The 16,293-nt window shown below is 41.3% G+C and overlaps 1 protein-coding gene across 1 annotated transcript in view; it reads left to right on the top strand.

Moving 5' to 3' along the window:
- Nucleotides 1–6,464: 6,464 nt before the first annotated feature.
- LOC128052808 (EGF-like and EMI domain-containing protein 1) overlaps nt 6,465–16,293 on the top strand; it is a 616,586-nt gene continuing 606,757 nt past the window's right edge. The window contains 1 exon segment of the mRNA XM_052645370.1: nt 6,465–6,553. Coding sequence (XP_052501330.1) covers nt 6,465–6,553 — 89 coding nt within the window.

Below are 16,293 nucleotides of genomic sequence, written 5' to 3'. Positions count from 1 at the left end.
TATTGAGTTGGAGAGGGATGGTAAATTCTATACTATCAATACTTGATTTTGGTCTTTCCTGGGCGAAAATGCTTCATTTATAAAAGGTAAGCTAAAGGCACAGTATGAGTAGCTTATTGCAGTTGGAGCCTAAATAATTGGGTCCACTATGAAGCACACATCAGGCTGTGTTGCTCCATCTGTGCATCTTTAGGATCAGATCTGTTCAACATTCTTAGCACTAGTTGTGCTTACAACTAACCATTGTAGAAGCATTGATAGTGGCTTTGTTAGGAATTGATCAGTTACCCAAGACATTCAGACATAAAAAATTGGAATTCAGAATAAAAGCTACCAGGGAAGGAATTTTGGTGTTCACTTTTTCTTCTTTACAGAGAAAAAAAAAAAAAAGTGGAAAAGTGGGCCTTACGCAAATAATAGCAAGGAACATTTTTACAAAAATTAGCTTTAATTCACCCCAAATAGTCAAAGCCATCATAAAAAAGAATAAAGGCTTCACATTTCCTGACTTTAAAACATATTGCAAAGCAACAGTAATGAAGATGATATGGTTCTGTCAAAAAAAAAAAAAACAAACAACAAAAACCAGATACACAGACAAATGGAATAAGATAGAGAGAACCTAGATATAAAACTCTTGCATATATGGCCAAACTATTTTGACAAGGATGTCACAGCTACATAATGGGGAAAAGGCAGTCTCTTCAACAAATGCTGCTGGGAAAACTGAACATCCATATGCAAAAGACTGAAGCTAAACACTTACATCATATACAAAAATTCATTCAAAATGGATTAAAGATCTAAACATAAGACCTAAAACTATACAAGTCCATGAAGAAAACAAAGGAGAAAAGCTTTAGGACATTAGATTTGGCAGTGATTTCTTGGGCATGACACCAACAGCACAGGCAACAAAAGTAAAAATAGATGAATGGGACTACATCAAAATTAAGAACTTCTGTGCATCAAAGGAAACAATCTATAGAGTGAAAGGCAATCTATGGAATGAGAGGAAATCTTTGCAAGTCATATAACTGAGAAGGGGTTACTATCTAAAATAAATAAGAAACTTCTACAATTCAACAACAAAAGCCAAATTGCTAGATCAAAAAATGGACAAAGGAATTCATAGACAATTCCTTAAATAAGGTATACAAATGGCTAACAAACACATGAAAAAGTGCTGAGCATCACTAATTGTAAGAGAAATGGAATAAAACTTATAATGAGGTATCATCTCATACCCATTAGGGTGGTGACTATCAAAAGAATAGAAAATAACAAGTGTTTAGAAGGATGTAGAGAAATTGGAACTCTTGTGCACTGTTGGTGAAAGTATAAAAATATACAGAAATTATGTATAACAGTATAGAGGTTTCCTCAAAATAAAAAACAAAATTATCATATAATTCAGCAATCACACTTCTGAGTATATAGCTGGAAAGATTTAAAGCAGGTGGTTGTAGACATATTTATACACCTATGTTCATTGCAACATTATTCATAATAGCCAAGAGGTGGAAGCAACCCAAATGTCCATCAACAGATAAACAAAATGTGGTATATACATACAATGGAATATTATGCAGCCTTATAAAAGAAGGCAATTTGTCACATGCTACAGCATGGATGAACCCTGATGACACTATGCTAAGTGAAATAAGCCAGTCATAAAAGATACGATTCTACTCATGAAGTGTCTAAAGTAGTCAACATCATAGAAACAAAGTAGAAAGTTGTTTGGTAACAGCTAAGCAGAGAGAGGAAGGGGGAATTAGTGTTTAATGGGAATAGAGTTTCAGTTTTGCAAGATGAAAAAGTTTTAGCGATATTGCATAAAAATGTGAATATACTTAACACTACTGAACTGTATATTTAAAAATGATTGACAGTAAACTTAATGTTACATGCTTTAAAACAGACACACACACACACACACATGAATTAGCTGTGCAAAGTATGGTTTCCAAAAAAGTACAAGTTAAATGTGTCTTCTAATTGTGTCCTATCTCATAAATATACATAATTCTAGAGTTGGTAATTCTATTATAACTTACATCAAACTGGTCAAGTCTTAATGCCAATGAGTAGCACAGTACTGAGAAATTATGTATTAATCAGTAGACAGGGATCTTAGGATTTTTATGCTAAATTTCTCACTTTCCTAAAAAAGAGAGCTATTGGTATGTACAGACAAAATTAGTGGCAGATGAAACCAAAGCGAGAATGATTATTCACATCTTGGTGTGGCAATTCCAGTTGGTTCCTGGGTGAGTTTCATTCTGTTTTGCCTGACGTCAAGGTTTCATTGTACATGGCTCATTAGTGCTTGTAGGCATTTCTATAATGGCAATTTATTACACTTTTAGGTGACAGAATCTGTCCTTTGAAGAATTGCTTTCTGACTTCCTCTTCTTTCAACCCACAACACCTGCCAGATGAAGTGGCCTGCTCTCTTTTTCTGTCCCCATACAGACGCTGGAAGTTTCTGTGTGCAGGAGAGCAGGGCTGAAGAGCTTTGGCAGGAAGGTTTTTGCAGCAGCCTGCCTGTCGAATTGCATGGATCAACAATTTCTCAATTAGAAGAAGATAGACGAGAAGATAAAGCATGCAGTGACTGTAAAGCTTCAAGCAGCAGCTGAGGAAGATTTTGGAACATCTGGTTGGAATCTATTTCTTTTTAGGTAAGCATTCCTTTTTACAACCAGCATACATAAAGCATGAAATTGGCTTACTCCGCCTCCTCCTAACAAGGGAAAAGCTAGTTATATTTATTACTCCTTTGATGCAGCTCTGGAGAGAGTGGGGTAGCATGTGGCATTCCCACGGGAGGTCCCCTCAAATCCTTTGGATTCTTCTCAGAGAACATTTGTCTGCTTGATAAATCCATTTTTAAGAACCTATTCAGGTTGACAATGTTAAAGACCATTCACAAAAATAAAACCCAATTCATGATGTTTCTGTTTTTTTCCTCCATGAAATTTATGTCTGAACAAGGGGTAACATCAACACAAAACTTCTCTCTCTCTTAATTTAAAAAAATCATGCTTTGTGTATATGCCTCATTCTCTTGCTTTATTAATTTAAAATTTTCTTTCACTTGGACAATAAATGCTGAATGAATTGTTTGTATCTGGCTTCATTTTGTTTATTCATAGCATCCCCAAACCACCAAACTGCTTTGCTCTTTTACTATGTATGACTGTAACAACAAGTTTCATAATTCACCCTCTTTTTACAGAATAAAATAACTAACTAATCAAACCAAATCACCAATTATTTTTAACTTGTACGAATAGATTGCAAAAGGAGAGCTGAGTTCAAATTAGGGCTTCCCAGTTCATGGAAAGTTTTAAATCCTTTTGCTGGAAGAGTATATTTCATTTAATGATAATTGCTTACATGGCTATATTGTTATCCATGCTAAAATAATTTGAAATCAATTTCACTTTTTGAAATATGCACCAATCACATTTAGCATCACATCCAAAGTGCTTTAAATGTTCATCTATAATAAACATAGCTTTAAATTAAGGTGCATAAAAGGAAACTCCTAATTTGGGATTTTCAATTTACTGATTCACTTCCCCCTTACCCAAATTAAACATGACCTTTACTAAACAGCCATGCAATCAGATAATTTACATATATTTCTGTATTTCCGCATTATTCTTTAGCTCTTAAAATAATTCTGGGTTTCAGCTGTGGCTTACATAAAATTTAGCCTTGTAATAAAGAAGGTCTATTATTTATGCAAGGCGTTCTGTAATATAAAGAAAGAAAATGATTAGAAACTTTTTACACTCCAGGAGGGAATGAGATTAGTTGAAGATAGAGCCCTGAAGTGTAAAAACTAGTCCAGAAGCAAAGAAAGGCTTAGCAGATCACAGAAATTTCAGGGCACAGTTAATCTATACTGTCATCTTTAGGTATGCTATACATTTTCATTAAAACAATTAAGATCAAACTGTATTGAAATAACCTGAATTCTTTGGGTTTCATCTAAAGACAAACTAGAAATTGAATCAATGGAAAGAATTAATCTTTTCACCTCTACTTACATTGAGAAGGGAAGAAAACAGTCTCACCTTATGTAGTCAGTACACACAGTTCAGGAGTCACGATTACTGTGAATTACCAGTTTCCTTTTCTTCCTTTCTGCCCTCCCCCTGCCCTGCTTGCCTTTGGTCATTTCACTGTTCATTAGCACCTCACTAGAAGAGGGACAACAAGATGAAGAGGAGGTGAAATTAGGCATTCAACTTTGTTACCTGGTTACAAAGGTGACAAAGAGGTTTAGGAAAAGTTAAAACTAAGAGTTAAAAAATAGACTTTAAAATTATCAATGTGTTTCAGCAACCCATGCTGGGCAGCCATTATCAGAACTAATTAAGAGTTAGCCAAGTGACAATGCATTTGTACAACAGATGTCAGCACTTTCCCTAAGTCTGCCCTGTGATTGGAAAAGGTTTGATTCATACATAACTAGTATTTAGGAACAAAAAAGAAAGAACAAATCCTTGTTTTATAAAGTAAAGGGGTTGAAATAAAGATTTCTATTGTGCAAATTGTCCCAAAATTCTGTTTGTTAAAGCCATCTGTCAAATATTGAGACATCATCTAGTTGTATATTTGATTTTTCACTTTGAGTTAAATAAAAGAAGTAAAAAATATGAATATGTCTAAAAGAAACAGAAAAGACTGCAAGGTAGTGTGAATTCCAATGCCACAAGTCAAGGAGGACAAAGTCATAGAATGTGAAATAACTCAGGAGTGTAATGGTTCTATCCCACCCTAATTTTTTTCTTTCTTTTCATAGAAACCCCAGAAGTTTGCTCCTCAGTCTCTCCTGTATATGCCCAATTGCTTCTTTAGTTGCAGAAAAAGCAGAAGGGAAAGAAGGGAGAACAAAGGCTCAGAAAACTGAATTGAAGAGCCAGATGGTTAACTCAACTAGGAAGGGCAAAGGCAAGCCCCAAACACCATTTGGGGAAGATCTTTTTCGGACTCATAGGACCGAGCAAATCAGGTGGTACCACTTTAAATGCTTGACTATGAATGAGTCATTGGAGAGCTACTTTTGGTTAAGTTTAGGAATCAGAGAAATAAGTTCTCTCGCTGCAGATTGGTCCGATTCCTGCAGTGCTGAACTGCAGATTGTGGCTTCGGAGCCGGGCTGTCCTTGTTGGAGGGCACAATGCACCATAGATTTTTATTTTCTAGAAACAGACTCCAGAGGTTTGTGGTCTTCCAGACAGCAGCTGGCGCCGGGCAGAGGCATCGCTTCGGGCCGGAGCTGCTGGCGACCGCGCGGCGCTTGGCTGTGCGTCCCAGGCAGGCGGGCCAGCACCGCAGCCGGAGCCTCCGGTTCCGAGCAGACACTGTTCCCTTCTGGAAGGGCTCTGGGGGCTCGCAATGGACTGCTCCTCAGCAAATCTGTGGGAAGAGAAGCTCGTGTGAAGGAAAGGTGGGGGTAGGTTTGGAAAAGGGTTGGCTTCTCCTTATAACTCTGGTGCCTGAATTGGGTGAGATAGATGGGGACCAAATAAAAGAAAGGGAGATGATCCCATTTGGAGTGACGAGGATTTCTGGATGAGCCGACGGTGTCCTGCAACTGTCAATTTGGCAGGAGATTTGACTCAGTCAATTGCTCTTCGGTTCCCACTTCAAACACACATAACCCCCACTCCCACCCCCTGCCCCTAGCCTGTGTTCTGAGACTCCAGAGACTCGGGTTTGGAGCAGAGCGAGAAAGAATCAAAAGTCAGCTTTCCTTTAGTCTCTGCTGGTGGCAGATTATATCTGGCTTGGTTTTGAGCAGGTTGGTTTGTGAGGGGTTCGAACCGCTTCGCGTCTTTGGCGAGGTTTCGGTGTGTGTCTTGCATGTGTAGGTAGGAAGAGGTAGGGAGCGGGGTAAGGCGAGATGATTAACCAGAGCCCCCTAAATCTCATTTTAATTGCGCCCCCAGCGTCCTGCCGCGCTCCGCACCTCCTCCAGGCGGCACAGGGTGGAGAGGAGGGAGTGAGAAGGGCGAGGGGCGCAGGGCCGCTCAACAGCTAGTCTAGCCAAGGTGGCAGCGGGACTGTCTCTTTAAGCGCTCCGGAGGGGCCGGGCCCGGAGAGCAGCGAGCGCGTTTCCATGGCACCGAGGCTGCGGGGGCTGCGGGGCCGCGGGGCTAGCAGGTTCCCAGTCGCTCCGGTCGGAGCAAGGGCGCCCATCTCTGCGGCCCGAGCGCCACCCAGGCGTTCCGCCCGCGCGCTCCTCCTCGTCAGTGATGCCTAGTGGGGCCGAGCTGCTGCCGCGCCCTCCGCAGGGAGACGCATCTCACCGGGCCCGCGAGCCCCGCACACCAACTTCTGCCCTGCGAGCTCAACTTCTGCACGGGGCTCGGACTTGCGGAGCCGGAGTGGCGCGCGGCGCGCAGCAGGGGTGGCGGCTGGAGCCGCTCCACCCCGCGGAGATGACCTGGCGACTGTGGCTCTGGTGTTTCTGCGCTTGGGTGGCCGCCGGCTGGCCGCCAGGCAGCGCCCTTCAGCTCCGGCCAGGCATGTAAGTGTAGCCCGCGCGCTCCGGGATGTGTGGGGAGAGTCGGCCCCGTGTGCCTCCGCCCACTCCTAACCTGCTGCGGTCCCTGTGGCTGCAACTGTTTCCTCCGGGTAGAGGTGGAGGGCGGCAGTGGCGGGCAGGCACCGGGCGATGGTCCGAGGGCTGTCCCAGGCCGAGCGAGGCGGGAACGCTGTCCCCTGCGCGTCCTCGGGGCAGAGACCCGGACCCGGGTGCTTCCTACCTGACTTACTTTCTCAGCGCCAGACAGGATTTCTCCCTAGGTGTGTGTGTGTCAATGTCCTTTTTTGGAAGAGTAATTGGTTAATGACAAGTTCCACTTTTTGAATGGGTTTTGAACGAAATCCTGTTGAACAGCGCGTTACTTGACATGTCCTTCCTAGAGACCAGAGTTTCTGTAATAGCCAGTCTTCTTTTTTTTTTTTTTTAGAGAAGTATCTCTGAGTCCGAAGGAGTGGATTATTCCACAGGTTTGTTGAGAGGCGAACCCTTTGATGGCGAATGACTTTCGCCAAAGTGAGGAGCTGGGGGAGGCGAGTGTGCTAAAGACTGTGTGCGGGGCCACTTAGATGCTTGCGGGGGTTAGGAGAGAATGAGAGTAGCAACATAATTATAACGCAACCTCTGCGGGTGGAGCATGGTTTCATTTCCAGAACAAAAGTGAAGGAGGCAGGAGATGCTCATTCTTGGTCACTGTGCCAAGTGTTGCCTGAAGCTCAGGGCAGGTGTGAAATCTTAACCAACTGCCCTATCCCCGTGACTAGCTGGAGAAGTTTGCCCCGGAATTCTGTCTTCTCAGGGGGATGGATCATCATCAACTGTCTGAGAGAGAAGCCAAATGTAACTCTGCTTCTCCTTTTTACTCTTAAGCGGTTATGAACATACCTTTAATGTCTTTGCTACTTCTTCGCTTCATCTTTGATTTTCTGAAATGTGAATGCTTTATAGTGGAAAAATGGCTTAGATGAGTACACAAAGCCATCTGTACCTTTCTGGGTCTTGCATTTTTCTTGTCAGAAAAATACTATTTTTGGATTCACTTTACATTTCCATATTTCATCCTTCTCCTGTGAGATTCGATTTGCTACCTGGTTACTGCGAATGTCACTAACTATAAATCTTGAGACATGACCAGTGTGCAGTGTCCTCGCAGAACAACTCCTTGTCTACATAGTTTGTAAACACATTTTGGCAGAAATGCAAGAAATTTCTGGATAGGTGATTTCTCTTGCATTGATAAGATGGGTCCTGTTTATTTGAATAGGCGTTTCCTCTCCAGTTTATTTCAGAAAACACATCTTACTTTGGGTAGCTTGTGCATACATAAGCCTCCACTTTTTAGATACTGCTTTTTTAGCTAGCTGGCTGGCTAGCTGTTCTCTTACTTTTACAAGTGCTGTTATTAAAGTGGACCCTGGCTGACGTATTAGGTAGCTACCCGTGCACATGAGGTAGAATAATCCCTTTTGGGGGGCACTGAAAAAGAACAGAGATACCGCATCACTTTTTATATTGCTTAGATATTTTACCTCATGTTTCAGTATTGGTACTTTTGTTGAAAAGGCTGGAAGGATGACATTGCATTTTTTTTAAAGGACACTGCTACTGCAGCTCATTCATTTATCAGGTGAGATGAGATCAGATATTAAAACCAATATAAATCCTTGGGTGTTTAATAGAGATGTTCTTTCTGGGAGTTATTGAGATCACTCTGATGACTCTTAGTACTTTCTGAAATCTGGATGGGAAAAATCCAATCAACTTTGTATTTAGTCCTCCCTGGTATTAGAGTTAATGGTTTCTTCAGCAGGAACCATGTTGGGATTTAGTGCTAGTTTTCTGCAGATGCCTTTGCAGTTGTTGTAGACATGTGGAATATAGCCACACAAAGCACTTGGCTTTCACACACCTGTCCATCTATTAAATTAAAGAGAATTCTTCCTGAGATTTTTATTGACCTCTGAGGTCCATTATCAGTGAGAACAGGCTTCTAATGAGATGAGGGCCACTAATGAGAAGGCACCATCCTACTGACTGGCACTTATAGGTCATTAACACAGGTAAAAGTTTTGTGTAGCTGATCTTGTCCTTGAGCAAATTTTGGAGCTGGAATGACAACTGGAAAGAAGACATGACTGTGCAGCTAATAATGGTCAGCCTAAGTGTAAAGAATTGTATTTATGGTATATTCTTCCATGGGCAAGCTCACTTTCAAAGGAAATTCTATCAATGAAACAAAAGATATAATGTATGACTTATGGGTCCTCCAACTCTAATGATAATCGATCTTGCTGATGACCTTGTCATCACTTTAAGCAAACCTTTGGTTTCCTAAGGTTAGGCAGATTTATAAAATCATTATTCCACAAAGAATGCCTGTGTACCTACTGTGTGACTCAACACTGGAAATCACAGGTAATGAATACTGAATCTTTTTTGAATTCTTAGTTAGATGTACGGCAAATTTCTAACTACATGTATTATTTCATTTTGTCCTGGAAATAGCCCTACAAGTAAGGCACTGTTATCGTCTCCATTTACACTGAAGAAAGAGACATAGTAAGGTTAAATTCACACTCCAAGAATCCATGAGATTTGGATACAGGTAGTTTGAATTCCAGTGCTGGAGTTCTTAACAAATATGATCCCTTTTAGAACACCCAAGCCCAGCCTGTGTTTCTAAGAAGTTCTTTGTAATCACTGCCTGGGGTTCTCAGTGGGAATGCAGCTGGTGTTTTCTACCTAGTGGGAACCTGTGGGGCTTTTTTGACTGTTGTAAAAGCTGTAGGGTTCTATTGGCATTTGGGCTTGGTATGGAGGTGGGCTGGTGTGCTTCGTCCTGCAGTGGGTAAGATTGTTCCTCACAAGGAAGATCTGATCTCTCTCTTCCTCACCGAGACTCTTCATAAGAAATTCTCCTGCTCTCTTATAGCTGTAGACACTGAAGTATTAAAACAATGGGCTCGGCTTAAACTGGGAATTGTGGAATAGGGAAAGCTAGCCTTGGCAAGTACATTATGAATTGGAGAGTTGTAACTGATGATGGCATTTTGATAAAGGGATATTGAAGCGTTTACTTATGTTAATGGTACTCTGCAAATGTTTTCTCAAGGATTAAATAGACAGAAATAAACTCTACTCCAGATCTTTGAGACATCAAAGGAAAATGACTGGCTGTAATACACTCTATTAAAATTTATCCTTTGTAATGCTATCTTGTAAACACTTGCATAACTATTGTATGCAACATGATGGAAGTAGTGAACATGGGTGTGGTGCAGATAGATACCATTCAGGCAGAATGTCTATAAAGCCAGATCTGCCTATAAAGGCAGATCCCGTAGCTGAAGCTCCAGGGACTTGAGGTACTGGGCATTCTCTGACACTTAGTGGGGATTTTAGAAAGGTATGGCCTCTCTGTGACTCAGTAGTCTCCTAACTATTTCATCATGTGACCCCATGGACTGTAGCCTGCCAGGCTCCTCTGTCCATGGAATTTTCCAGGTGGAAATACTGGAGTGGATAACCAGTTCCTCCTCCAGAGGATCAGGATGGCTCACATTCATTCCCTAATATAGGTCTCCAATACACGTTGATGTAGAAATCCGAAATGTGCCTGACACAATACAGCTTACCCACCCAAACGCCACCCCCAACACATATGCGTAGAACTGTTTCCCCTCAGCCTGCTGTAGATGATATGGAAACTTCTGGTCATTGTGGCAGAGATTTAGCTTTTTGAACAATCAATACATTTAGAAGTAGAAAAAGGGAAGAAAATATAATAATCCAGAATCGTGAAGGGGAATCGACAGAGGTGTCTTGTGAACACACACGATGTTGGTATTTATTTTATTTACTTTAGTTTTTTTTTTTTTTTAAAATTCTGATAAAGCCTGAAATTGAGCCAATTAGAGATGTCTGGGGCTGAGAACAGAACAGTCCACTTTTAAATTCACAGATAATTTAAGCACGGCCTGTGGTCTGTCCTTTACTCAGTGTAAATTAATTAAAAAATACTTTTCTTTTTTGTTGAGATCAGTGATACTAAGTGAGCATAACATAAAGTGAGGTAGAGAAGACTATGTACACCCTCCATGGGCAAGGCATTATTTCTGGCAGTTTGTGTTTATTGTTTTAAGAATGATCCTCTGAGGTTGGGAATACTGTCATCTCTATTTTTCAGATAAGGACACTGAGACAGAGGGAGAGATTAAGTAACTTGCTTTGGTTTCATAGCTGAGAAGTGGTGGGATGGGCTTTGAACCCACTGTAACTCCAGAGCCTTCTTCCTGATCACTGTTACCTGTGATGGTCCCTCTTCCCTTGACCTTTCCTTTCTAGGCTTCCCTGGCTTTCAAATTGCCATCCTCCCAGGCCCTCCTGCATGTTTTCAGCAGTGGCTTACTCTTTCTCCTATTGCCCCAAGTGGACCTGAACCTCACCTCTGCCAGGGAATTTTAGGAACCAACTTCAACCCATACTTTATTGATGACATTGACATTGCATTATTTAATATGTAATATTTTGACAGACTCTCTGTCCTCAGCAGGGAATCCTCAACTTCCTGTCTTCAATATTTTTTTCTGTTTTTTTTTACTTCTTTCTTGGGTATCTTGTAGGAAAAACTTTCCAGATTTTCAAGGTAATTCCTTCCCTGCAGGTTCCACATCCTACCTTGAACAGTGTTCTTTATTAGTCATCTCTTTTCTTCCTTTTATTGCCAACTCCTTCCTTCCTGCTATGTTTGCCTTTCCTCACCCATGTGTTCATGTCTTCCTGTCTACGTCTCCCTCTGTTTCGTGTTTCTGATATGTTTGTGTCTATATGTGGATCTGTTTTGACCTTGCTTCTTCTCTCCTTCGCCTTTAATTTCTCAAGAACAGTTCTTTGATGCATATCAATGATTTTTATCATTGATCATTTAACCCACTGCAATCTGTCCTCCTCTGCTGAAATTCCTTCCCAAGATGCTGCCTTCTTTCCAGAACTCACCCTACTCCCATTTTTCTACTGGCTACCCCTGTTTCCCGCTTCACTTCTTCGCTTGTGCATTTCCTTTGTACACTGAATTTCATCTGCAGTTCTCCTGCACTAGCTGCTGCTTTCTCTCACCTTGCATCTTTAATCCCCTTTCCACTCTATATACTTCCCTGCTTTAGCTATTTCTTTCCCTGGCTCCTACCATGTGTTCTATTCTGGTGAAACCTAGATCTGCACATTTAGCCCCATTCTCTTCAGAGCTACAGAGTTGCATTTCTAATAATAGATTTATTATCACTGTGGGGTCAAGACTCAAAATGTCCTTAGATCATTTTTAGTTATCTTTGTCTCCCTAACATTTTCTCCCTCCAAAGTACTTGACTCATCTTTTTTCCCTTCGTATTTGAATTCCTATCTGTCACTTTTCTCCTAGTTTATCTTGTAGTTACATTATGAGCTTTAGGTATAAGATGATCATGAACAAGCCTTTGCGTATGGTGATTGGATAACTAGAAATGAATATTTATATTTCTCTCAGGTGTCAAGTTTCAGAAACACCAGCAATGAAATCTCTTGAATTAGTTCTCTTTCCCATTGCCAGCACTCAAGCCCAGCCATGCTAGTTTTACTCCTAGGTTGCTATGGTTGTCTCTTGGTTGGTCTTCCGCTTCATGGATCCTCTTTATTTTTCTTATATATTCAATTTCATCAAAGTTGGTTTTTATTATATATACAGTTTCATCAAAGACCTATTAACATCATTTCCTTTTGTAAAAACTTTGATTTTCCATGGAGTAAAGTTCAAGCATCAGAATATTATTCTTAAATAGCACTTATTCAATGCCAGGAACAATATAAGTACTTTCCATATTTAACTCATTTCATCCTCACAACAACCCTATCAGAATATTAGTATCCACATTTTATAATGAGGAAATTGAGATTTAGAGAAGTTACGATTTTCTCAGAAATTACATATAAGGCTATGGAGCTCAGGAGAATTTATGTAGTTAACAATTTTGAAAGCTAGGCTATGAACCTGGACTGTTTGACTGTAGAATCTGTGCTTTTAACTATTACACTCTATTCAAGATTTTATCTTTCTGGTATTATTCAATTTCATAAACTTTTATAGGACAATTTAAAAATTTCCTTTAATTCTTTTCTCCTCATCAAGAATTCTGATGAGGTGTTCTTCTGTCAGATTTTACTCTGCCTGCAGGGTAACAAGTTAGTCTGTCAGAGTTCATAACTGCTGGCAGAAGACATGAGACCCCTGGATGAGAGACAAAGGACTTTACTAATCAATCAGGCCATAGCAGGTAATTGGAGCTTCAGGTTTGCATCAGTCACCCCCCACCAGTTCCATGAGGCAATGAGGAGTGGCCCAAATGGATACTGTGTACACAGTGGGGTTAAATCACAGATGAGGAACCCAGGCCTTATAAAAGTCTCCAGTATTTTAAGGGGGACATTAGCAACCTTGCTAAACTTTTGGCCTTAGAGGGAGACATCATCTTTCTTATCCTGCTCAGGAAACAACTCTGACCTCAGCCCTGGCAGGACACACCCTCTAAATCTTCCAAGGCTGTTGCTATACAAAAATCCTTCTAGAACAAAAGCCCCAAAAACTTCATCACAAGATATGTAGAAATGAGTCCTCTAACACCTCTAACATTTTCTTTCCCCATTTCACCGGCATGGGCTTTGCTAAAGCTTAAATCTAGTTTTGTTCTCTTGTTAAATCCAGCACTTGTGTTTCCATTTCTTTTTCAATAGGTGGGAAGACTCTGGAACTAGTTGAACACAGAGGTTTAATGAGCGGACTCAAGGGGCTATGTTCAAATCCCAAGTATCTGTCTTCTCTCCACTGAAGCTGAAGTTAAATCACTAACCCAGCTGCTTAGTATGTAGCTGATTTCTTGTTACTTCCATTTAACACATGTTTATTCCTTGTCCAGTGTTTTGCTAGGCTTTGGGGATACAAAGAGGATAAGCTAATTCTCTGTCATCGAGCAGCTCATAGACCTGGAAGGAGATCAATGAACAGATCAGAACCTATCAAAAAAAAAAAAAAAAGTTGGCAGAGATGTAACATATAACCTAACTGGAGGGAAGATAGAATCCAGGGCTTCAGTTATAGGTTTTCAAGAGTGCATTTTTCTTAAGCTAATTCACTGAGTAAAGGTTAGGATGGATGGATGGATGGATGGATGATAAAAGTGGTGGTGGGGTTCTAGTTGATGAGAAGAGCATGTGCAAGAAGAAGGAAGTCTTTTCTCATTTAGGAAAAACCATAAATCATTTTCTTAATGGTATGTCTGGAGGGGAGGATATAAAAGGAGCCCCAGTAGAAGATGAGTTTAAGGCAATTAAGAGGGACTAACTCAGGGTGGGTCTCACAATCTCAAGGTGAGAACTTTGGACTTCACAGTACACCAGTGAAGAGCCAAGCAGAGCCTGACTGAAAGCAGAGAAGGAACCTAGTCAGATTTGTGTTTATTGAATGAAGAATGGGCTGGAGAGGGAAGAGGCCAGAGGTGGGGAGCCCAATGAGGAGATTGCTTCAGTAGTAGGAGAAGTGGTGTGAGTCTCATAAACAAAGGAAGCGGTGGTGGTGATGAAAGGAAGGATAGATTCCAAAGGAGTTGGTGAATGTGTGGTGGAAAGGGAGTGAGAGAGAAAGAAGGTGACATCTGGGTAATAGAGAAAATCAGAAACACAGGAAAGAGGAGAAGAAGGTGAGTTCCGCTGTGACCCTGTCGACACTTAACGCATCTGTGGGTTCTCAGATGGGGACCTTGTGGGGAAGCTCCACAGGAGTGTCTGAGGCCAGGAGATTGGTCTGGGCTAGATGTATATTGGGATATTGAAGTGTCAGGAGACAAGTATGTATAAAAAATGAGGAGAAAAGATTATTGAAGAAGGAAACCTGGGGTACTTTAGTTTATGAGAGGAGAGCTTCCCAGGTGGCACTAGTGGTAAAGAACTTGCCTGCTAATGCAGGTAGATGTAAGAGACCCAGCTTCAATCCTTGGGTGGGGAAGATCCCCTGCAGGACGGCATGGCAACCCACTCCTGTATTCTTGCCTGGAGAATCTCATCAATAGAGGAGCCTGGTGGGCTGCAGTCCATAGGGTCACACAGAGCTGGACATGACTGAAGCGACTTTGCAGGTACACACATGAAGAGCACAGATGAGAAAGGACCCAAGGAGGAGATTAAGAAACTGCCTGAGAAGAAGGAAAGAGGGAGGGAGTGTAAATGCCATGGGAGGTGTCAGGGAATTTAAATAAAAGAGGAGTATGGAAAGCGGAGGGTGTTGCTACTGAAAAGTAATTGACTTAGCTGCTAAGTCACTTCAGTTGTGTCCGACTCTATGCGAACCCATAGACGGCAGCCCACCAGGCTCCCCCATCCCGGGGATTCTCCAGGCAAGAACACTGGAGTGGGTTGCCATCTCCTTCTCCAATGCATGAAAGTGAAAAGTGAAAGTGAAGTTGCTCAGTCGTGTCCGACTGTTCGCGACCCCATGGACTGCAGCCCACCAGGCTCCCCCGTCCATGGGATTTTCCAGGCAAGAGTACTGGAGTGGGGTGCCATTAATTACCCCCAACAAACCCAATGGAAGAACCTTGTTTTAGTTGAGAAAACTCTGGTAGCCATCACTTTTGGTCATGGTTGACAAGAAGTGTAGACTCCTGGAGAGCAGCTGGAGGTGTCTGAGCTCGTGTTGGACTGTTTGTCATCATTGCCCCCACCCCCTACGCCCTTGCAGGGCCCCCCAGTGCTCTCTATACTTTACTCTCAGTGAACTTCCTGCCTCCTCCAGGCCAATCTCTTAAGACCCAGCACAAAAGTCGTCTGTTTCACAGATAAGTTCTGGGTCCCTCACACAGGGTTAGTTGACTGTCCCAGCAATCTGAATTGACATTTGAATTTTCATAGGTATGCAAAGATCTCTAGATTTTTTTTTTTAAAGAAATCTATTTGAAAACCATGCGATAATGATGAGAACATGTTTGAAATTAGTAAAGGCTTTCCTGGCCAGCTGTTTGGAAAGTCAGCTCCTGGTATATAAATTATGTGGCTTGTCAACTGATGATGTGGGAAGTGCTGTCACTCCTCAATAGACAGTTTTCAATGGTGGTAAGTGTTCTTCTCACTGACATGGTTAATTAAGAATTGACAGTAATTCTGAGCTTTAGTGACTTTGACTCTTGAGAGAAGAGGCAGTCCCAGGAGATTTGAAGTTTGGTTTCTCTGAATTATTAAGAAAACCATTTTTCTGGTTTAGCATAGTAGATTCAGATCAGTATCAGGAGAAAGGCAACCTAATTTTGATTTTTTTTTCTTTCTGGAGCTCAAAACACTAATCTTCATTTGCAGTACTTCCAAATTTTTGTTACATTGTAAAGGGTTTGATTTATAGACGTGTGTGATAATAGAGTGACAGTCAAATTATATTACTTTTTTATTTATTGTGGAGTTTAAACAAATTTTGTCTAGCCCAGCTTACAAAGTCCCAAAGTTTTCTCAGTGTGAATAAACTGGGAATGTATCTTGACATCAAAAATTTATTTTCTAATGCCTTTCACGGTTTATTCATGCTGAGAACCACGTCTTATCTTTTGAACTTTTGAACTCTCTCTGTATTGGGATGCACAAAAATGAACACGGGTTTCCTTTCAATGTACTAAAATACCACATGTAAAATAAAACAAGTAGAAACTCAAGACACA

This window comes from Budorcas taxicolor, chromosome 1, assembly GCF_023091745.1.
Source record: "Budorcas taxicolor isolate Tak-1 chromosome 1, Takin1.1, whole genome shotgun sequence".
Taxonomy (NCBI): domain Eukaryota; kingdom Metazoa; phylum Chordata; class Mammalia; order Artiodactyla; family Bovidae; genus Budorcas; species Budorcas taxicolor.
The sequence above is the reverse complement of the archived record's forward strand: the minus strand, read 5'-3'. Positions and strand labels throughout refer to the sequence as shown.